Below are 24,903 nucleotides of genomic sequence, written 5' to 3' on the forward strand. Positions count from 1 at the left end.
CAACACCACTCGCCGTGAGGTGGGCACGTGTGGATCAGTCACTAGGCTGGCGAGAGAGCCTTAGCTAGCTGCCCTCCAGGAAACTCCTTCCTAGAGACAAAGCGTGCCCACCCATGGGACCAAACTTTTAAGTTCAGGTTACTTATCACATGTAGATCACTCCTTTGCATTTGGCAAAGAAAGAGCCACAGACAGGTAAAAATCAAGTTGTCTAAAACATGGGTTACAAATACTTCCCATCAGACTGTGCTGATTCCTCTTTGCAGCCACAAGAGGTAGCGTGCTATCTGGCATACGGTAGGTATTCAGTAAACGTTTCTTAGATATTATGTAGGGAGGAATTCACAGCAATGGAAGGCTTCATTGTTTCACTACTCCTGTGACATTCATAATTACTTCTTCTAGTATTACCACATTACAAATGAAAACTTTGTATTCTGGGCAGTCATAATTATACACTACCCGTCAAACCATAAAATGTTTATAGCTGAGGCACATTCAGCCTGAAGATGAAGTGATATATTAACTTCTTGATCAGATGCCAGAGCTTACAGATGAATATGAAACAGACATCAATAATTACAGCCTGTGCTGTAGCTGTTGGTTTCTAAACCTTTAAGTTCAATGAACAAGTAATAACTGGACAGACACACCCTTCAGAAATTAGAGGTGGGAAAAGATTACCTCATTCCATACCTGTCACACAGCAGGCCCCCTGCAGCAATTCAGCAAGAGGCAGCCCATGGCCCCTGGAGGAGGTTCGGGCCGGGGCTTCTAGAGCAATGCCAGGGAGCAGGCACAACGCTAACCGGGCCTAGGAGCACCCAGGAGCCGAGGTTTTTCTTGGGCACTACCCTCTGCTCTCCTTCCATCCCCTTTTATTCTGCACCTCCTTAAGAAACCTGTTCTGGATATAAAAGGCAGGTACCTAAATTCAATGTTTTAAAAACGTCATCTCAATAAGGAACATTTTTATGCCTTTTCTAACAAATCTAAAAAGCGGCTACTAACACTAATAAAAAGAGAAGTATCCCTCAGCTAATTCTTCATTTTACAAGCACGTCTGAAAACACTGCAGACTGCATGGCATTTAACGGAGAGTCTCCCCAAAGGCCTGTAGCTGTGTTCCGGGGATCAAGACCGCAGGGGCCGGTGTGGCGGGAAGCTACTCTGATGGCACCACTGTATTTGAAGAAACGCTAGCAAAACGAACACTTCTCTCCTCCTACTCAGAAGGAGAAACTGTTGAAGAAGCAACACGCTTCGTTTTAACGCTGGCGCACAATGGGTTGGGGGCTCCTTTCTCAGTCTCTCCATGGCCGTCTAGATTGGCTATATACTGACTGCCACGTTCTTGACGGGAGTCACAAATCCCTTTCACACCGAGTCTCGATGCGGAGGACAGCTCAACGCTGAGAGTGCGTGCGTGTGTGCGTGTTTCTTTCAAGGTGAGTAGTATGGAAGGAGGATAAAATAATAAAGACTAAAGAATGCAGTTCTGCTCATTTTATCAAAATCTATAGAGAACATCCCAACCTCAAAAATGGAAAATGGGTCTTATTGTCTCAGTATGCTACAGAGGTCATGAATAGATACATGCTGATAAAGCAATCGTTTGATAGTTCGTTGAAATTTACTCTAACATATATTCCACTTTCTAGCAGAAAGCCTCTCACTAATTTAAATCTGAAAACCTAGAAAGATGCTCTGATTACTTCATAATAAAAATTAATTCCTTGAAATTCATTGCCCTGGGTTTCTAATGCTTTAGACTTTCAAAGTGCTTTCAGATCCATTACCATGTTAAAAGGCCCTGATGCCACAAATACCAATCTACATTTGGTTTTGGAAAAAGATTTTCGTGTACATATTTTGTCCAAATATTACTATTTGTTTCATGAAAGTCAGGACTAAGACTTTTAGTAGAGTGTAAATTTTAAGCCAATGAATAAACAGTTGGCTTGAAAAAATATTAAATTGACATGCAAAGCATTTGTTGCTCTGCCAGATACTAAAAATAAAAGCAACTTCTGCCAACATGGAAAAACTTGAATTGTTTCAGTTGGTTCTGAATTTGACTACTGGGTTTCACGAAGCTAATTTTCCAAAATGAGGTCTGACATAACATTACCTTGTTTCCCCCAAGCCTTATCTCATAAAAAAACACACACAATTGGCATCTTACTCAAATATCAACCTCATATGGTACTTTTTATAGGTTAGCAGGACATAACATTTCTAAAACAGTGGTATCTTTACCTAACAAACAGAAATTTGGACATTTTGATAATTAACTTTCATATTTTAAGAATTAAACTCAAACTTGTCTTAGCGTAAACAGTAAGCTATGTTATTAAAATACTGAAAAGAGAGCATTTTAGACCAAAGGTATCAGGGAAATCAGTAGATTTTAAATGTGAGGTTCTAGGCTGTTACTCAAAGTTCAGATAACATTTTATTCCCACCCCTGGCCTGCCACTCCCGTAGCTGTCTCTCTAAAAAAAAAAAACAAAAAACAAAAAACAAGTGTGCTTAAAATACGGAGTTTGAGATTTATGATCAGTTGCAGAAACCTGTTTAACTAGTGATTTACAGTTTGGGCCAAGGTATTTAACTCTGTCATCAGAACTAATTATAGCAAACCTGAGATTATACATCCAAACTCTCCTTTTGGTGAAAGAAATAGAATGTTCTGCTGAAAATCAGAAACATCCTGAGGGCTCCCAACCAACTTTACTTCTCAGAACCAGCACTATAAAACTCAAAATTACTGTTCCTTAGTAAGTTGTTTTAGCCTGAAGTACTTAAACAGTAAATCATAGTTACGTTAATGCCATACCAACGACCTGAAACATATTAATCTCAGTTAACAATAACTGACGTTTACACCCCTCATCTAATTCAGGCACTCGAGCAGTAGTAAACGCACATGCTGAAGCTTCAGGAACTGAAGTTATTACTGATCCAAAAAGAATCCTCGTTTCACTGTGGACAGATGGAGAAGACAAATGACTATGCTTTTTGGGCAACATGGGTGCTCTAAGAATAATGTTCCCATTTTATTGCTTTACTGAGCAAAATGTCTAATTCAAATTAAAGCTGGTAAAATAAAACTGGTCCCAAATGACATGTCAGCAGGGTCAATCAACCAGCCCTTTCCTCTCCCCCGAACCCCTCTCTTACCCCCACTCCACCTGCTGTACCGTATTTGAGAGCTTTTCACAAACCAGGTCCCCCCAAAAATGGAGACTTATGAGATCCAGCTCCCCTCATCGAATGAGTCCGCTGCTACATCCGATTCCACCAAGGCGCCTTCACGGGGTTCAAATGCTCCGTGTGTGTGTGCGAGCCCCAGGGCAGGGCGGGGCAGGGCGGGGCAGCACAACTGTCAGCGAGGGACAGGCTGAAGAAGGGCTTCAATGGCTGGACTTCAGGCCACAGGCTCCCTGATCAGCCCCCAGAGAGGCCACTCTGGCAAGGCCTCAGCATGAGCAGAGGTAAAAACATGCCTGCAAGGGTCACTAAATGCTCTCAAGAAGGGGACACAGGAGAAGGAAAATGAGGCAGAGGCTGCAGGGAGATGCTGTCTCCGGGCCCGGTGTGCCCAAACGTCTACCCCACCCGCCTGCCCAACAACAGCTTCTTCCTGTTTCAGACAAAACACCGAACCGTGTAACGGCACGTCCCCCACGATGGATTTTTTTTAGGGAAAAGATTCCCATACCGTCAGTCTGTATTCACCTATTAGGAGTTTGAAATGTAATGTCGTGGGTAAACGCAACGGGAGGTATTAAATCATAAAACATGAGATTTTCCAGTATTTGGCCTGGACACCTTTTCGTGATGAATTCTGTAAGCAGAAACACAACCTCCTAAAATCTTGCTTTTTCCATACTGGCTTTTCTCACCGAAGCGGAAGCAAGATAGGATTTTTATTCTCTTAAATACCAACTGGTTATTGACTTATTCCAGAACACAGAAAAAACATTAAACGCGCTACCATGAGTTATGAAAATTTTGTTGCTACTGTAAGTCTAAAAATAACAAAGTAATAATAATGAAACGATCATCATGACTCATTTTCTGTGTTCCTGAATTTACATTCTCAACCCCGAGGAAGTTTACGCCAGACAGCTAGAAACCCTCTGGCGGAGGCTGAGGAAGGCAGGTGAACGGCCAAAAGCTGCGATGGGCAATTCTTCCCTCTTCTAAGCGCTGGGCAGGGAGGGGCCAAACCAGCCAACGTCCAGGCCTATTTGCCAGCTTCTTACGGGATTTCTCAAAGCCCCTCTAGGAAGGCCTATGAAACACACATCTAAGAACAACTACTTCCCCGGCACCGATCCACCTCACCCTCATTAACACATCGAACCTTTTAAGAAGGAATGGGGAAGAAGAGTAAAAATAATCAAACTATGTTCCTGGAAGGTTCCAAGTTATACTGTCTGGAGGTAGTTGTAACTGGCTAGTACGGTTGTGCCATTTTCTCTCCTAAGAGCTGTATCACAATTTAAGGAACAACAAGGCTTAGAGAGACATTCAGGAGGACATTTCCAGGCCGAGCTAAAGTTAAATCCTCCTCCAAATACTACTTTCTGCCCTTCGTAAAATTATGGTATTTTATCTCAAAGTATACAAAAATTAATCAATTGCTTTCATCATTTGATTGGGAAATATCAACTCTATTCCCGCCAATAAAGAATCAATAATTACTTTTATGATATTAAGATAATTCAAGTCATCTGTAAAAGTATCGGTTGAGACGTTCTCGCACTTAAGACTAATCCTTCGTAAACAAATGCCAATCTTACAAACACAACTGCAGACGAAGTACAGGTACGCTGGGGACAGATAAGGAAGTCCGAGGAGCTCACTGACTATGCTACACCAAACAGACGAAAAGTAAAACTGACTTTATGCTGGAGGGTTACATAAATAGATAATTAACAAAATCCTATCTTTCTTCCTGGTACGGATACTTCGATTTCGTGCACAAATAACAGAATGCCACCTCATTCGTGTCAACAGAATGAACTCTCTAGAAAAAGACTAAAAAGGTTTAATAATCAAACCCCACATTTTACGCTTATGTTTCTGGCTTCTGGCAGTTCCCTGACACAGTTAACATCGGCAGGAGTATCTTCTCAGTCAACTGAGCAGCTGAAGACTCAAAGAAAAGCCCAAGTGAAGACTCAAATGCCTTGAGGAACGCTGGCAAGCTACATATATCCCATGTTGCTCTTGGTTTCCCATCTCTTCTTTGCTTCAAACCTAAAATAGAAGACATAAAAATCTCAATTTATTTCTAAACACTTTCCTAAACACGCTTACTCAGTGCCAAAGTAAAATAAACCGAAACATTTTCACATACTCCACTGATGACAAACTAAATATGAAAAGGGATGAAGAAATGCCCCCGTGTTTATAATCTGATAAACGTGCAGCAAAGACACAAGGACTAAAATGAGTGAACAATCACACACAAACTGGATTCACACAGCGGATCCCAGGATTTCTGTAATTCCTATGCAGTTATTCGAATTACCAGTAAAAATCTTAAACTCACCCCCATGCAAGCTTCTTCTTTTTTCGAGCAACCTGTGAATTCTCAGCATCCCTTTTGGCTTTTACAAAGTTGTGGCAGGCAACCGCTTTAGCAATTTTCACACCAAGCTAAGAATTACAAAGGAGAAAACCAAACAAACAAAAAGGTGAAAATAAATATTCCAGCTGATACAAGAATTACAGTAATACAAACACTTGAGAACTTGCGGCTAAGCCAGCCATACCCGCAAATCAGAAATTCTTATGCTCAGGCCCCCGTGAACAAGCAAAGTAAACAAATGCACTCGGTGTGGCCCATACTTCCCTCACCTCCCACAGGCCCTAGACCCGGGTTGTGCCAGTCTCCTGGATGGAAATCCTTCCCAAACAGAGCCCCTCGAGGGTCCACAAGGATACGATGAAGATCTTCAAGCTATTCCAGCATTTCAGTAGGCCAAACAGGAATTTACCCCTGATAAGGCTGCGCAGACTGACAGAGACATCAAGTTTCTTTGCTCTGGGCTAGAATTACAGCAACTCAGTATGGTCACATCAGCTATCTCCTGCTGATCAGAAGCTCTGATTGGCAGTCATAGATGTGATTAATAAAACATGGGAAAGCTAATTACTGCTTCATAAACGCACTCTGCATGATGGGCAACAGCATTTAATTCGCCGAGAGAGAAGAGAATATAAGGGGTGCTAAGAGGTGAAAAGGCTGGGCACGCGGACCACAGTACCTAAGTGCTTCCTCTGCAGGCCCCTCTACTCCTGCTCCACCTGACGCCTATCTGCCCTGGGCCGGAGAGGTCAATGAAAACCAAGCCTCCTACCCCGCCCACCTCTACCTCCTAAGTTTTCTCTAAGCCAACCTAAAACAGTCTCTGTGTCTGTATTTCTGCAGCCCTTCAGCCTCGACGCCATCGTCTTCGGTTACCACACACAGGCCTCTCTGGCCTCTCTGGCTGCAGAACTGTTCCTCAGAGAGGATCTCCAGGACAGGATGGTCATCTTCCAGTTCTGGCGGCTCTGATGTTAAAAATACCTGCCTATATGAATAGCTCAGAGATATCTGTGAAGAACCCAGGCTGAACAACAAAGGCTAAATATACATCTCCTTCTGGGGTCTCTTTCCCTTTCTTTCCCTGGACTCACCCTAATGAACGTTACCGGACAACAGACTTGCGGAAGAGAAGAAAGGACCTGGAAGCCGCTGTCAAATCAATGTGTTAAAGCCCGAGTTTTAGGGATCTGCTGGCCAACGGTGAGGCATCATGGGTGGCTAAGACCACACGCATGAGAAGTTGATTTAGGAAGATGAGGTTTCACATGCTTGACATTCCTTTCAGCTCGTTTTGGAGAAGAGTTTCCTTTAGGATGAAACGAACATGTAGGAATCAAGCACTGCTCGGGGCTTATAAATGAGAGCATGGAGTGGTTTGAGTTTCCAGTCCAGGTAAGAATACGCACCAAGAATGGAAGCAACCCAACAATCAAGCCAGAGCGCTGAACTGGTCAACACCAACAGCACAGGCACCGATGAAAGAATGATCAGCTGTGACTCGAGGGCCCACCTGGGGAAGCAGACCAACCTCAGAGTCTCAAAATTCGTAGCAACGCGAGCAGCACTTCATTATCTTTTTTCACAGGACAGTATTCAACTCAACAAATATCAGGAGGGCGCAAACGCATGGCTTTGCCAGGCACTGTTCTAGGCACCGGAGACACGGCACTGAACAAAACCAGGCTTCTTTTCACACTGGGGGCTGGGAAGAAGGGGTCGCCAGTTGCGCTGCTTCAAAACTGGCCTTCTCTTGGTTGTCTTTTAGTTTCCGGGTGTTCATCACAGAAAAGTTCAGATACGTCAGCTAAGAAAGGGCCAAGAATCAAAGGGCTACAGCATCATCATCTCCAGGGAAAATGAAACGGGAAGGGTGCCGTGTGGCCAATTTATCATTAAGACGGATTCCCCTGAAAACCTTCCCATCTGCCATAAATGTGAAAATCAGGTCGGCACCTGTCGCGTGAGGCCAGCGGCAACTACACTTATCAGACAAATCCCCGAATCCCACTGGCTGCCCTTGGACTTTTTGTTCCGCTTCTGGTCGGCTGTGGCATGGCTGGGCTCTCCTCCGTCTCGTGGTGCCCGCCTCTCAGCGTGTGACTTTCGGGTTCGCGGCGGCAGAGGAAGGGGGCGGCTGGAGGGTCTCACACTGGCTCTCAAACGCTTTAGCACGGAAGTGACACACGTCATTTCTGCGCACTGTCCTCTGGTCGCGACTACCCACGCAGTTCCCCCTGAAGCCGGGCAGCCGGGGACGTGGGGTGCTGCGGGCGAGCAGGGGAGCAGCGAGTGCACCTAGTGAACGGCCTACTGTCGCAAAACCCAGCTGGCTACCTGTGCTGATACGTGTGCTAGGTCTCTCCACACTCACATAGAACATTCAGTATCTTCCCTGCCCCTCACCCTCCAAAAGGTAAAACGTGGAACTCTGCGTTTTCTACTTAACCATATTCCTATGTGTTATGTATCAAATGCCAACTTGGTATGGGAGAGTTTTGCCAGGCCCACCTCCCAACAGAAGTCCCGGTCGCCTAGTTCATCTCCTATTGAAACCGAGCCTGTGCAAGGAGGATAAAACAAAAATGGTCCGAACCATATCCGCCATGTACCGTCAACCACGTGAAAACATTATCTCCTAAAACCGTTGTAAATTAAGAGGTAGCTTACATGTCTAACTTACTGAGATTTTCCAACGTGGGTTTTCTGGATTGGGGACTGATAAACCAAAGAGTATCTCAGTGTGTTCGACTTAAATGGGACTCTTCATCTCAACGCGGTCACGCGCTCTAAGAATGTAAACGCTTTTCATTTTCTGGCAACGTTCAGGCCAAGCCAGCGCACTCAGCACCACAGTAAGGATTTAGAGCATACATTCCACAAGACATGGTATGAATCTGTTAACAATAATTCATTAAAGTGCATGAAACATGTATTTACACGAGAGGGCTCCAGCATTTCTGTGGACTAAGTACATGTAATAAATGACTGGGTACGTAGGCAATACTTTCAAACAGACCTCTTCGGGTACAAAGTGTATTTTCTAACTGTATTTTGCCTTGGGTTAGGTTAAATGGAATGTTCTTCGACTGATAAACATTCAACAAGCCTGGTCTATGTATTTACAGAAAGAATCTTTTAGCTTGTAATGATGATGAAAAGTCATATCAATTTTGTGTCCTTCACACGCTTAAAATGTGTCTTATTCCTGTGGGGAAAGAAAAAAAGAACGGAAGTATTTGGAAATATGAAAGGATAATAAGATCTTCTATGGAAGAGACAGTTGAGAAGAAACTCATTTTCCCAGGCAAGATGACGAAGCCAAGTTCCCGGAGATAAAAGAATATCGTGCTATGTTTCAGTATTACAAATAACACAGGCCAACGAGAATCCTTTCACTCCTGTAAGAAGAAAAATGCATCCTCATGCCCAAAGTAAACATCACAAAAGCTTGGCCGATGGTTTTTATATTAAAAAAAAAAAAAATGTTTTGGGTCATCAGATAACTATAGCAACACAATGTGGCAAGAAAAATTTTTAAATGAATAAAAATATATACAGAATCTCTTGTATGTGTAGCCAAAGTATCAGCATTTTCCATATAGAACATCCAATATTTTGCTGCATTTTAATTAAGGTGTCTAAACATTATCACAAAGAACTGCAAATTGGTCAGAGCAAGCGGTAAGGAAAATTAAGCTCTAAAGGCTTTTTATCACCATATTTCAGGAACCAAGGGTGTAAAATGTTCTAATTTGGGATATATTAAAAGCCATAAAAGGTCTTTCAAAAAGATTAATGGTACTTTGCTTGGATTTAAGATAAGGGCTTTAGCTGGTTGGAAAAGCAGGGCCCTGGCTGGACCCTTGGGGCATTCATCTTTACAGCCACTTGGAAGATTTGTAAAAGCGTCTGCATAACCTCAAGCAAATGCACGGCGACATTTTTTTAATTCCTTTCAATTTTACAGGTTTCGCATGTGTAAATCATATTGGGTTGTAAAAGAGATATAATGGCGCATCTTGTAACACAGTAGAGATTTTTAAAAGACAAACTTTCAAAATAAAGTTGGTTTTTCTTGCTCAACCTTTGCCATTCTGAAGTTTGCTGATAATCATCTGAAGCATCTGATTCAAACAGCTTAATCTAGCATAACTGTAAACTTCTTATCCATTTCATAAAATATTTTACTCATCTCAAAATTACTAGCTTGTAGCAGATTTATGAAGTTTTCCTCCCTTTTGAACACTTTCAAGGCACTTATTTAAAAATACCAATTATCATACTTTAACTTTTTATGGAATAATAGGTCTCTATGAAAAATATTTATGCCATTCTCTTTTGTTCTTTAATTAAATGAAAACAGATGTTTTCTGAAGTAAAGCGGAACCATTACTGGAGTACTTAAAGTGTTAAGGTCTTTAATTTTTATATCAGTTTGGTCGACAATTCCTGATTGTCTTTACTCAAGCTCAACATTAATGTCAAGCGAGTTACCTAGGAGACGAAAGAGATCAAAGAGACAAAAACCCCTCCAATGTCTGATTAATCAAGCCTGCAAACAGCTTATTTCTTTTAGCCTGCATGCAAGTATGAAAATGAGATTCTGGGAGCCGAACATTGTGCAGATTTGTTCATTCTTATCAGAACAAAGCCAGCGGCAGCTTATTTCATGGATCATTGGCACTGTCATCAGTGCTACACAGAACGGGTGACAGCTCCTCATTTTGAGGCTTGAACAAAATTAGCAAAAAGTCGGCACAAATTAGCCTCTCATCTTTTTGGTAATATGACATTATTCATTTACTTTTTATCCAATTTTTAATTTTTTCCTCGTCAGCTATCCCCTTCTAGTGTCTCTTGCACGGCATCATAAAACGCCTTCTTAAAAACAAGCAAAGAAATAGCCAAAGTTGAAATAACATGGGAAGTTCAAAAAGCAAATAAGAAAAAGCTCTTCCAGGAACTGATAATGCTTTGTGTTTTCTACAACTTTCAGAACTTTGCACTAATATGGATAAATAGCTCAGGACACCTTGCAGTTCAGGAGTTTCGTGGAATCTGTAGCATATTTCGATACAGAGTATGATGTGGCTAATGTGTTTCACTCAAACCACAATTCAGTGTGGTGTGTGCTATATATAAAGTACACTCGGGGTGTCTGCGTTTGGACCGGTACCTCTCCGCGGCCCCACCTGAGATGCCAAGGCTGTGACGGCTGCAAACAGGCTAGGCTCCGCCCAATCATTTAAACTCCGACCTGACTTCCAGTCGTCCTCTCTCTGTTACAGTCAACGGCCTAACCTCACTGCCATCTCCAAAAGCACACGCACACACTTACACATTTCTGTACTACACACATCTATGTGTATATACAATGGTACAAGCACCTATCATTCATTTTATACCTACGACTGCCTATCAGTTAAAGCCAAGTAGTTTTTACTTTCAAAGCATAACCCAACAAGTTCTGTTTTAAAAAACACGTAAGTGTATGTGTATATACATATATATATATATATATATATACACACACACACACATATATATATACACACACACGCGCGCGTGTGTGTGTATATACATATACATATATATACGTATATATTATTCACCCTGCAATTTATAAAAATAGTATGTATTCGGTCTATAAAGTGTAAGAAGATATACTTTGATTCATATACTCAACTTTGATTTCATAGTGAAATAGTTTATGTAACACCTGTTTTAATGATGACTATTAAGGCTTCAAATTATATGTAGATTACTGTATTCCAAAGGAGGGTGAAAAGACGTTATACTGTTGAAATTACTCCTGGATATAGATGATTTATATTCAAGCAACTTATCCCATTCATAAGGGAAAAAAAGCATTAAAAAATTAACCATAAGCTGTTAGATGCTTTACACAGTCCCCATAAGAAAGACAGTTTTTTTTTTTAAAGAACTGTAGTACTGTTTTCAGCAATTTCTTTATCTCTGTTCTTCTAAGTAAGAAAGCTTATTAACAAGCTTTGAACTTAAAATCACATTTACAATAATGTGCCATCAACAGTTTTATAAGCTAATTAGAAAAAGATTAATTAATGACTGGCTGCTAATAAAATGGCAATCATGAAGAAAGAAACCAAGGGTGCTAAGCTTCAACTACCACCAATTAAGAGCTAATTACAAACAAATTATATATGTGTTTTGCTGTGGGCTTTAATTTACTAAAATGGTTTTAATTAAAAGAGAAAACATGCTGATTAATTGAACTGCAGAAAAAATCTACAGTATAAACTGTGCTTTGTCTGTCTCTTTAATTAGACTTGTAACATCTGAAATCTTTTCTTAAGGTTTGTTAAAAGCACAGATAAACATAATTAAAAGAGAGCATAAGGAACACCATTCTAGGTGATCACCCAATCATACCCCAAAGGTTAAAAGAAAATATCCTCAATGCAAGGAGATATGAGTAAGCACCCCTAAAAACCGGAGAGAAGAACCCATCACTCAGTACCATTTTTATTTTTCCCATATTAAAATGCTCCGACTTCAAGCCTATACACAATTTTTATGGGGATGAATAGATCTTTAGCCTCAATGTAAAGGAATTCGAAGAGCTGGACCTTCCCTTACCTGGACAGGCAGGGCTTATTTTCCATACATTGTGCTAACTGTTCATCTGTATGAGACTACTGAAATTACTTCTAAGGACTGAGGAGAACAAGGCTTCAAAGAATTAAAATCACCATTTAAAAGTCCCCTGGACTACGTTCAGACTACAAAATGACACACAGAAGAACATTTAAATTACAAAACCACTGAGAAATGACCAAAGTTAATGAAAGTAAGTCAGTTCTAGATGAGCCTTAGCAGACACACGTCGCCCCCCCCCCCCACAGCAGAGAACACCCAACCTCCCCAGGTGGCTGAGCACGCTGTGACAGCAGTAGGCTGCCCTGGGAGGGCTCTTCCCTCCCCAGTGTCCTAGGTTCCTTTCCACTGCCAATCAGAGAAATATACCACAAAGAAAACGGTCCTAACCTCTCCTGACTGGAAAGAGGAAAAAATAAAAAATAAAAATAAAAAAAAAACAAAAGAGAAGGAAGAAAAAATAAGGGACAGAAGGCAGAGCAGTAAAATTTCAAAGACAGACATAAAATACACTTTGCCAGAGAGTTCGCAGGCATTAGATGACTTGTATGTGATAACGTATCCTTCGTACACACCTCCTGGTCCTAGCAACAAGAATAATAACCCTGCTGTAAAAATGAAATGTTGAAATGAAGATATTTTAGAGTCTATATATTTGTAATATTCAATGCACTTTACTTTGTTTACCCGATCTTCAGTGGCAAGAGATCACAGTAATTAAGAAAATACAAAGTACCTGCCATCCTTCTTAGGGGCACATATCCCAGTGGCGGATTCTTGTAACAGCTAAAGGGAAAATACATTCAGCCTCGTATCCGAAGGAACCGTTTTACCTTCGGAAACATGGTTGTTAAGATATTTCTACCCAAGAAAAGCATCCACAAAAATGAAAAGAAAATAATTTTGCCCTCCAGATTATAAAATAAACGAGCTTAGAACGACAAGATTTGCTTCACTGTAATAGGTCTTTCAATTCAGCTTTTATTTATTTATTTTTTGGTATGTAATGCAAACACATTAGCTTTGAAAACAGCACTGCTGAAGAGTAACTTTAAGCTTCCCAAGTTTGCCAGCATCTCTATTTCAAAAATTTAAACAAATATTTCAATTCTGAACTCTATATAAGATAATGTTCCAGGTATTCTGATAGGTAAATCTGACAAAATTGTATTATCTGGGGAGGGTGGGGTCACTGAAGCTCTTATTCCATTAAGATGACAGTGCATGTACGTCAACAGAAAACTAAAAACCAAAATGAAGAGACTGAATTGTAGCCAGAGTCCCCTCAGAGAAACCAAAGCCTAACGATGAAGCGCACCGGAAAAATTCTGAATGCCAGAGCAAGTGCCGTAGCACCCGAGCATTTCTGAGAAAGGACGTCTTAGATGTGAACATAAAATGCAGAAACTATCTCAAATGTATATATACCCTTCTTCAATGAGAATGCCTTCAGAGTTTTGAGGAAATTGCTCTAGAAATAAAGCATAGGCGACAAATTAATAATCTCCCCAAATTAAGAGAGCATTTATTTAGCTAGGAGAGAACACAACCCCACCAATTCAAACATCAGGTTTTTCAAAAGGCCATTCCTACCTTTATTTAAATATTAACAAACTATCTATATTTCAGCATTATTAACTTTACCTATGTTTCGGAATCCAAAACTTTAAGTAGCCTTAATTTAACAAAGTTAAAATTTAATTCTCAGTTTAATTCATACTGCCAATGTAATACCCTTTCTAGGTCACACAAAATAATTACAATCTTACAACACGAAGCACTGACGCTTTCAAAGAATTGAGTTTAGTTTTGCTGTCAAAGGCCATCCTATTGGGAGTCATTTACAGAAAAAGTATTCTTTCAGGGCGTAAGCTATACAAAGTTCAAACGAAATTCACAGGCAACCTCTACTCCCCATTCATTCCTACTCGGACACTGCACACTTGTAACTGAAATCAACCTGAGCTATGTATCCAGTTCATGCAGACGTCATTCATTCCCTGGTAGGAACCCACTGGTGCCAAACCAAGGGGCTTTTATTTATCCGTGTCAGGCTAACAGGAAGATGCCTAGAGAAAAATCCCCTTTCCAAAATGTGACATCCAACCTAAGCGCTGCCTACTTAAGTAAACCGAGGCTTTAGCATTTAATCTTAGCCTGTTTGTTTCTACTGATTTCTATAAAATTTGGTATCATTTGGATTGTAAAAAAGATAACGTGTCAGAAAAGACCAGTACCAAAAGATGGAATTTGTTCAGGATCACTATCGATGAATGAATGGAATGTACTTCCAATTCAGGCCTGAGGTTAACAAGTCACAAATATGCTCAAATACTTTGTGTGTATGTGTAAATGATACTTTTTGTAAAAAAACTTTTTTTTTTTTCAAATTAGAACAGTTTCAAAAGTATGACACAAACCCAAGTATATTTCTCCTCTCTATCTCCTCCAAGATTGTTAATGAAAAACAAGTATTTAATCAACAGGAGGGACAGTCCCAAAGCAACTACATTACAACATGGCAAAACCAAAGATGTTAGCACAGTCAAGACTTCAAACATGTGAATTTGAGCCTTCCCCTAAAACCAGATAATATATATCTTTGATGTCATCATAAATTTAAGGGAATGTGATTCTGGGAAAAGTATGCATTTGCTTTGTCACAAGGACAGCGCACGGACAACTGGCAGACCGTTGTTCCGTTTTGTTGTTGGAGGACCTGTGTTCAAGGCCCATTCGCAGGCATGATTCTACTTTGGGCTTCATTTTTTTTTCAATACTCACGCTGCCCTATTAGTTTCACAGGCTTATAAATGTTAAACATCAAAAATTAGTTTCACTTATTATGGTTGGAAAAGGCTTTAAGAACTCTGGGGTCTGTGCCTCTGAGCAAAGGCTTTATCAGTAGGTCCCAGTCACTGCTTCTTGAAAAAAGAAAACGGGACTGATTAAAAACCAATATACCTGATTTCCAAAAGGACACCTACCATGCACGTATACGTTTAATTCATAAAGGGTTTCTGCCCCAAACTCACAATTACTTATTTCTCAAAATCCCATCTCTCATATCCATGGTGATTAGCACCAAGGGGATAAATATGAAAAATTAAATCTCAAACTAAACTATTTATTCAAGAATTCCATCTTGATTACTTTAGTCATTCTTCACGGGTGTTTAATTAACACGACATCAGTATCTTTCCAATGTCTGTGCCTGAACAGCAAACACTTTCCAGATGTTTTGCCACTCACTTATACAAGGAAAAGAAGAGAATTTTATTTTTTCTTGTAATCAGAATTCTGTAACACCACACTAAATAAGTTTAATTTATTTTACTAAAACAAGGCATTATATTTATATGGAAGTAAGAAAAGAAAAAAAAAAAACACTTGAGGAAAACATTTCATCCTTACAAGTGATGAAAATATCCTGTATTTCTGAAGCAATCTCACTTGTCATAAAGGTAACAAGAAATCACACCCTTAAAATGAAAAATACCTAGTCAGTGCCATGCAATTCCCATTTCTAAAACAGCAGCATAACAAAACAAAGCACAAAAAAAGAAACCTAATATCCTCAAAGAAAACACACGTCTCTGCAGCTGGGAAGGCACATCTTCCGTGCTTTCTGACATGCGCCTTCAAACGGCAGAGAAAGGGAAGCTCACAAGCGATCACTGCTAGCGGGGAAGGCATCCCTCCCAAGTGCAGCATTTAAAAAAACTATATCCAATTCTCGACTGTCCAGGCTTTTCTGTGAGATTTAACGTATACATAGAAGATTACATAATCCACTATCTCATTCAAGACAAATTTTGGGTTTAGTTCGCCAGGTAAAGATGAAAAGTACAATCAAATAATGTTTTAAAGATCTGGTTTGGCAACCACCATAATAATAACCGTCCCAAAGATGAAAAGAATTCGCAGTAGATGCTAAACCTACTGGGTAAAGTATAATGAGAAACAGAATATTTACGTAGTCTCAAATTCTCTCCCATCTCTCCATGAGATATGTATTAATTACATATAGGACAACAGTCACGTTACAATAATGTGGAGAAACCTGGTGACACCACCTTAACCAAAAACTCAAAGTAACATCAAAAATTGGGACAGACAGATATCATGTGCCTCCTGATATCTTGCATTGAGAAGGACACAGAATCATTTCTGCAACATCCCTGCCAAAAATGCATGAGGAAACATCAGACAAACCAAAATTGAAGGACATCCTGGAAAATAACTGGCCTCTACTCTTCGAAAATGCTAATGTCCTAAGAAATACAGACTGAGGAACTTTCCAGATTAAAGAAGAATAAAGAGACATGACAACAAAATGCAATGTCCTAGACCAGGAAAAAGAAACTGTTCTTTTAGCTATAAAGGAAATCTGTGAGACATTTGGCAAATCTAAATGAGGTATATAAATTAGAATGAATGGCAAAGCAAATGTTAAACGTTAACATCTTGGGTATCTGGGTGAAGGTAAATAGAAAATCTTTTCATAAACTTCGCAACTTTCTGAAAGTCTAAAATTATTTCAAAATAAAACTTTTTTAAAAAAAAAAATCAAATGTATTCAACTCTTAAAATTTTAGCATGACTAACTTTACCTATGGAAAACATAGAGCCTGCAGTAAAGTAAATGCTTCTCTCCGAATCACCCTTGCCTCAGGTGGGGGTACTAATCAACTGAAAAACCCAAAAACCAGAAAAACAGCCAGCCACAGATGGGTCATGTGGAGCCCACATTTTAATGCTGTAGACGAGGCCTTGCATTATTCTTTCTTCTGTTACTAAGCAAGGACCTGAGAAAACCTACTGACCTGGGGCCACTGGATGAGTCACAGCCAACTTGTTATTTGGTAGAGATCACAAAATAAACAACTCCTGGGTCTTCCAAAAGGAAGAATGGACAAGCACCAACCAGGGTACACCAGTCCGTCCCATGATCTTTGGGACAGAGGTAAAGATAAAGAAGTCTGCAGTGTTTCTGAAAACAATCAGGAAGCCACACCCTAAGGCCCTGCTTGTTTTTATTAGGCTTCTATCCTTAGCTTTACTGCAACTATACAGTCATCTCGGAGATCAGCCACACGCTGATGGTATAGCATTCGCTGGAGAGCAAACAGGAACAAACACCCACAATTTTTAAAGGGCTTCAAGAGACACGTGCTCAAGCACGTGTCACAAAATGCACTTTAGTGGTATATGTTAAGTACCGGTTCTCTAGGGAGCCTTGCTTCTGACCCAAGTGAGAGATTCAGAAAAAGCTGCCAAAAGCTTCCACACCTACCTATTTACAGGTGACCAAGACCAGTGATTGGTGTTGCCACCCTAAACACCTTCAGTCTCTGAAAGTCTCTGCCACTTATGTCTTCAGCCACTCCTCCCTACCTCCATCATGTGTCCTACTGTGTCCACCCCTCCCTCCCCTTGCAGCCATATCAACTTTACTCTCTTCCAGCCCCATAAGCATGTCCCTCCCCACCCTCCTCTGACATTTCACGGTGGACTCCCCCAAATTTGGAGATGATATAAACTACTGATATAATTTGCTACATTGTGTATATTTGCAGGCTACCCAAGACGCTTACCTACTACCTCTAACAATAGCTCTATGGAAAACAAAGTGCCAAGTGCCAAAACAGAACCAACAAACACTAAGTGCTCGACTGTCGAACAGAATTTTAAAGACGGTCTTTGACACACAGCTGATTTGTAGAGATAAGTGCCGAGTACCTATCAAATTGAAGAAGCCACTCTACTAACTGCCAGCTAACACTTAAGTCCAACTGAGGTTGCAGGACCATTCAACACACTATCAAATTCATTTCGTTAAAAGGTTATCCCTGGATCTTTCTATTTGAAAACAGAGTGATAAAATGCTATTCTATCCAATGAAGGCTATAATCAATAAAATCAAAACACGGCTACTCTAAAGATGAAAGAGAGCAAATGTCAAACTTACAGCACAAGAAATATAAGCTGGGAAGGGAAGAATGAATTTGAACAGAAAAAAAGGAAACTGATTTTTTTTAAATGTTGCTTTTTTTTCCCTAAAGTTTTTCTCTTTCTTTCTTTCTTTCTTTCTTTCTTTCTTTCTTTCTTTTCTTTTCTTTTCTTTTCTTTCTTTCTTTTTTTTTTAATGTTTGTTTATTTTTGAGATCAGGACCTGGGCCAAAGCTGGCCATTCAATCGACTGAGCCACCCAGATGCCCCAAAATGTCACTTTTTGAAAGGCTGCATAACTGCCATTTATGCTGCTTCTTACCTATGTCCCAAACTCAAGCTCAGAACTTCATAATTTCCTTTAGATTAGCCGTTAATAAATAAATACACAGACACATTATAAACAGAAGTATTTAACGTGACAACTGATTTTAAAGGCCTATGAGAAAAAAAGGTAACTTCTGAATCCCTAAGCCTCACTTCTGAACTTATTCATTTCCCTACATAAAAACCCAAGATACTTATGGCCTGTAGCCAAGAACAGAAAACAAACCAGCAAACAGCCATCAACAGATTGTCTGATACTGGAAGACAGAAGGGTGAGACGGTGTTTCCATAGAAGAATTTACCGAAATAGTAATTCCATCGTTAATCTCAGCGTAGAACAAACGTTCACCTGCAGGCAAGTAAGAAAGAACAGCACATGTGGCCAACAGTTTACAGAGATGACCTATGATGCTGCCTATGTAATTAAACAGCAGGGAGTAGAGTTTAAGAATAAGGTGAAGTTGGGACGCCTGGGCAACTCAGTCAGCTAAGTATCCAATTCTTGATTTCAGCTCGGTCGTGATCTCATGGTTCGTCTGATCGAGCCCTGAGTCGGGTTCTGTGCTGAGCGTCGAACCTACTTGAGAGTCTCTCTCTCCCTCTTCCCCTCCCCTGCTCATGCGCTCGCTCTCTCAAAATAAATAAACCCTAAAAAAAAAAAAAAAAAGGCAAAAGCAAAGAAAAACAAAAACAAAAACAAAAAAGAATAAGGTGAGGTAAGTAGGCAGCTTACCCAAAATGGGAAAGCTATGGTCGATCTTTTTTCCCCAAAGAGGACAAAAAAGAACCACAAAACAACACTAGCAACAATAAAATATACGCCAGTATGAGCTCTCAGCTCTTGCTTAGTGACACCTGACAGCAATTCCCAATTGGAGAAATATTCCCCCCAAAAGGTGCAGGCCAGAATCTTCTGGAAGCCTTGTGTACTTGGAAAAAGAATATGCGATATATCTAATAGTTTTATACTATAGACTATAAGTTTTAAAAAGCTGAAAGTTATTGGGGCACCTGGGTGGCTCGGTCGGTTAAGCGTCCGACTTCGGCTCAGGTCATGATCTCACGGTCCGTGGGTTCAAGCCCCGCATCGGGCTCTGTGCTGACAGCTCAGAGCCTGGAGCCTGTTTCAGATTCTGTGTCTCCCTCTCTCTGTGACCCTGCCCCGTTCATGCTCTGTCTCTCTCTGTCTCAAAAATAAATAAACGTTAAAAAAAAAATTAAAAAAAAAAAAAGCTGAAAATTATTTAGGGCTGAGGGAGAAGTTCAGAATATGCAGTAAGAAAGCGTGTGGGGGAGCGAGGGCCAGGAGAACGTTGAGAGATGTGGCGCACAGCTGGCCTCAGGGAGAGTTAAACTGAATTAAAGATGCAAATGGAAAAAGAAAGCCAGTCTTTTCATCATAACTGGCAAAAAGCTCTCTGAAACCTAGGTGAAATCTAGGGTTGAATATCAATCATGGATTATTTCCACCACAAGTTTCAAACCAGAATGATTTAAAAACATTAAAGACAAAAGTAAAACCCAGCATTTCAGCATAAGTGGCAGAATAAGAGGGAAGAAAATGGGCGGAAAAGAAAATCTAAGATCAAATATTTGAATACTGAACTTACTCATGATCACAAAAAGAATGTACATTTATTTTAGAAAATCTGCAAATACCAGTTTGACTCACCTCTCGCGTGGCCAGCTGGTTGCTGAGTTCCTCCGCCTTCTCGATGTCCCAGTCTTCCACAGCCTGGTCGATGCTCTTTTCAAGGCCGGACTAGAAAGTAAAGAAACCTAAAACTTAAAGGCAGGAATGAAAGGCAAACATTTGCCAGCAAAGACTATGTCACAGGACTACGCCGAACACGTTGCATACTTAGGTCATTTAATTTTCACAATGAGCCCTGTGGCAGTCTGTACCACTCCCATTTACTGAGGAGAAGGCCCCGCAGAGAGATCATATGGCTTTTTCGAGGTCCGATAACTTCTTGAACTAAGAAAGAGGAGATGCCAATCCAGACTTCTGTGACTTCAAGGACTACGCTTTCCCTTACTAACCATACAATGCTAATGACAATAATGGTTAAATCGACGGCATGCTTATTATTATTACTGGCTTAGTACTATAAGAAAGCTCATTTACCCTCATAACAACTCCACAAAACAACACTGCTATCCTGTTTTGAACACGAGGAAACAGAGGCCTCAGACTAAGTAGGCCAAGGTCACAGAGTCTGTAAGTGGTAAGGCCATCACATGAACCTGGGTGTGCCCAGAGCCTGTGTTCTCAACCACCCCTTTCCTCTGCCTCTTTTCTCTACTGCCCCCTCCTGTAGCCCAAGGCCCTCCTTCAACAGCCCGTCTAGTCTCTGACCAGAGGGATTAAGCTGGATATTAAATACAGGAGGAAAGTTACATACCAGAATGATTTTACTTTCCTATGGAAACGTATTTATTTACCAGCTGAAGATGCTTTAGGAAACGATAATTAAAATTTTCATGGGATTACCAAACAGACGAGGTAGGATTCATCACACATTTATGGAAAGACGCTTAGACTTACATAATTGAGTTTTAGCTCGTGGAAACAGTTACTATGGAAAATTAAAAAAATTTTAAATGGTCTAAGACGTTTCTCACAAGAACGTTTTGCCCTAACAATGGCTTAGCGCATGTGTCTTCCACGTTTTCAGTTCCCGACTTCTCCCTCATCTCGTAAAGGGGACCCAGGAATGCCTCCTCCCGTCAGCCAACTGCTTGATTATACCCATCAACGAGGAGAAATTTTGTTCCTGTGCAGCCTCTGCTGAAACAAGACTTAAAAATGCCCACACATAATCTGCGTAAAAAGATTACAGAACACAGACCCGGGAGGTTATCACCAGTGTCCCTGCTGAGTGAGGATCGTTCTTCCACACAATCCCTCATCCCACCTAAGGAAGGGCCTGAGAGGATGACAGCCTTTTCTCTTCCTTGCTCCCAACTGCAGCCCGAGACCATCATTCAATAGCCCTAGTCCCTGAACCCAGGCCAGGTGGCTCTCCTGTCCTTTTCCCATGCGGGTCCTACGATCACTGATCGGTCGCCAGCTATTCTTTTTGGTATTTCTGCAGAAATAGTCTCCCATAGTCCTTCTCCTCATAGTCCAAAAAACATGTTGGACTCACTTTTCCAACGTCCTTCATCCTCAGGGACCTCTAACTAATGTCCCACCCCAGAGTCCATACTCTAGGCCGGGGACACTTCAAGTGTGGTCTGTGCACCAGTTCAGGTCTGTGAATGGTGCCAGTCCATGAACTGAGCTTGTGCCAGGATGCAAATCAACTACATGCCTATACAGTTCTGACTTTTTTTTTTTTTTTTTTTTTTTTTTTTAGGGGAAAGGGGTAAGGGAGGAGGACAGCAGGACTTTCTCAAAAAAGAAAGCAGTACACGGAGTTATATTCAGACACAAGCTCTGTATCTCCTGGAAGACCAACACTCTGAATAGGCTTGCTCTGGGCCACGCACTACACATCACCTGAAAGCTCCAGTTCCAAAGCTTTACAATCTGGAATTCTCTCTGAACTCAAGATTCTGTCCTTCCACTTATCCTAAGTCTTTGCAGCCAGTGAACCTGCCTTGTCTTCGTTTGTAACCCCAGTCCTGGCACCACTGTATTTATTCCCGCCGTCCTCCAGCCCCTTTCTGGATTCTCCTATCCTCCCTCTCTTACCTACAACCCATGATTAACCTTTTCAAACTCTAAGCCAGCGGTTGTCAAAGTCTAAGTCTGGACCAACAGCATCAATATTACCCAGGAACCTGTTAGAAATACAAATGCTCTGAATCAGAAACTGGGATCGGGACCCAGAAGTCCACTGATGCTAACTAGGTCCAAGTTTGAGAATCACCGACCTAAGCAATATTTTTAATTTCCTCCAACATCTTAGTTTGTTTTGGCCATTCCCAATCACTTGTTTCTACCACTTTAACACCTAGGTGTCTCAGCAGTGGCAGAGAAAACCCAGTAACTCAATTCACTGGCTTCTACTAAAAGTTGTTTTTCAAACTTAGCTGAGTGGGCGCTGAATTCTGCCCTTGAGAGTTCCCACGTTCCTCTAAGAAATTGCTACTTTCTTTATTTTTTCAAATCCCCTCAACCCTACCTCCTTCCTTCTCAGATTACAACCCCACCCTCTACTTCATGGGAGGCTGAGACAAGGAGAGAAGGGGAAGAGTAGAACGAAAGGTACTGGATGTTCTGTGTCCTTTCTACAACCTTCCCCTCATCCAACCTCACAAGGTGAATCTTCACCCGCACTGTCCCTCTGCCCCTACGGCCTCCGAGAAAGAATCATCTCTTTCCAAAACTCACCCCACCACCTGCGCTCATCGCAGTCCTACCTGCTTACCTGTCATTCAGAAGCCTGTGTTTAAATGTTCTCCTCTCTCTTTTCTTCATCTTTCTCACCCTAGAAACACACCTGTCCACCCCATTCTGGACCTGGGGGTGGACGGCATGACACAGCTTGCTTTCCTTAAACTGATTTCTTCTTAGGCTGGTACTTCATTTCTCTCTTGTAAAACAATGTATCAGTTGCCTCATATCACCCCGCCCCCCCCCCCAAATTCCATCCTCCATTCGTCTGGTCCACATCCTTCCCTGAAACTTGCTCCCTCTACAGTCACAAATGACACTTTGTCCTCCTCCTATTTGATCATCTACTATGTCAACTATATCCTTATTCTTAAAATATCTCCCCAAATACCGACCTTCAATTTCCTTGGAGGCCCTTCATCTTCTCTTGTTGAATTATAACTCTAATTATAACAGTCCTCAAGGTTCTGTGATTGGCCCCCTTTTCTTCTTACTCTTCCCTCTTCTCAGTAACGTACTCAGTGCCAGGGCTTCAATTACTTCTTATAAGCTGCTCTCTGTATCTCTGTGTAACTCAAACCATCTGAGCTCTCAGCTATACCAAGATCTACACCTCCAGCTACTTCCTAGTTACCTTCATATTGAAGCCTTGCAAAGGTAGGGTCTCCAACTTTTTGTTATGCCTAAAACCAAGTTTATCACTTCCTTCCCTGCTTCCCCCTTAGAGATGACCACCCACTGAGTCACCCCTAATAGAATCCTCGGTAATCTTCAGTGCCTCCAATCCTCGCTTATTTTAACTCTTTTTGTAGGGTATCTCATGCCACCTTCCTGGGCTTCTTCAGGGCCTCGTCATCTCCTGTTTGGAAGATGAGAACCCTCTCCAACCTAGGCTTCTATTTTTCTAAAGTAGAGATACCATGTCATTAGTCAGCTTGAAAACATGATCACTTCTTTATTCCTTTTTATTGCACTGAAATCCCTTCACGATAGGGTCCCCAAATGCTTTCTTAACCCCATCTCGGGCAATGCTATACTTCCCAATCTCTGGTCACATTTACTATTCTTATATGTCCCCTGTGCCTCTGATGTGTTTCTACTGGAAAAATCTTAACCGTCCTTGTACATCTCATGGCGAATGTCATCGTCTCCACCTTTGCAGGTTCCCTCACCAGTACACACCCACCGATCCTGCTTCACTCTGCCCCGTGCCCAGTACCTAAGTGCCTTCCGCACTGCTCTCGCCACTCTCGTCAGCACTTGTGGGTGCAACACACTACGGTGAGTTGTGGGTCTGTCTCCCCAGCTGGGTTCCAGGCTAAGGACAGACATGTGTGTCACTGGCGTGGTGTGTCCCAGCACCCGGCCTGGTCTTCTTACATGTTACTGGGTTAATGATCACAGTGCAATAATCCACGGTTGCATCAATACTGAAAGGACGCCCACCCAAGGGAGGAACATTTATCCACCACTTGGACAAGAGAATTCCACAACAGTAATATTGGGGTATTAATACCCCAATGGTTTAAAAAAGAGTCATATTTTATGGTACTTATTTATATATAAGTCTTTCCATTACTAGAATATTCGTTCCTTTAGGGCGTGGAGAATACCTTCTCCATCTTGGACTCCCAGAACTTAGCACAGTACCTGCCTCTGGACCTTTTTGTTTACTATTTTTACAGTATAAGTAAAGCATTTTATTTAAGAAATGCTAACACAATGGCCTAATGGGCACTCCTTCCTGAACAGAATATTAAGTATCTCCTCAAACAAGTAAGAAAAGAAAATACTAACAGCAAACTCCAGTCTTCCCTGTTCCACAAATTCTGGGGGAGCCAGTGATCTCAACCTTTTATTTCAACAACCTGGTCACTAATAGCATCCATTCTTGGGCCTGTCTGGCTTATTCCACTTATTAGCTCTATGTATTTCCCTCCAATTCCATAGGCTTCCTAAGATTAGGTAAGACCTGGCTGCTGCACTCTTTTCCTCCAGAACCTGAGTAATCATACATCCGTGAATAAAAAGGAAT

At 41.2% G+C, this 24,903-nt stretch overlaps 1 protein-coding gene across 6 annotated transcripts in view; it reads right to left on the reverse strand.

Annotated features, from left to right (window-relative positions):
• Positions 1-5,042: 5,042 nt before the first annotated feature.
• FAM204A (family with sequence similarity 204 member A) overlaps positions 5,043-24,903 on the reverse strand; it is a 31,723-nt gene continuing 11,862 nt past the window's right edge. For 4 of the 6 annotated variants that reach the window (XM_042959818.1, XM_042959822.1, XM_042959819.1 and 1 more), the window contains 3 exons: positions 20,196-20,285; positions 5,567-5,673; positions 5,043-5,271 (listed from right to left, as the gene is read on the reverse strand). In XM_042959818.1, the coding sequence (XP_042815752.1) occupies positions 5,220-5,271; positions 5,567-5,673; positions 20,196-20,285 (249 nt within the window). In that variant the 3' untranslated portion in view covers positions 5,043-5,219. Of the gene's footprint in view, positions 5,272-5,566; positions 5,674-11,245; positions 13,716-18,825; positions 18,873-20,195; positions 20,286-24,903 lie in introns of those variants that run through there. The other 2 variants (XM_042959821.1, XM_042959820.1) reach the window with 2 other exon arrangements.

This window comes from Panthera tigris, chromosome D2 (genome assembly GCF_018350195.1).
Source record: "Panthera tigris isolate Pti1 chromosome D2, P.tigris_Pti1_mat1.1, whole genome shotgun sequence".
Classification (NCBI taxonomy): domain Eukaryota; kingdom Metazoa; phylum Chordata; class Mammalia; order Carnivora; family Felidae; genus Panthera; species Panthera tigris.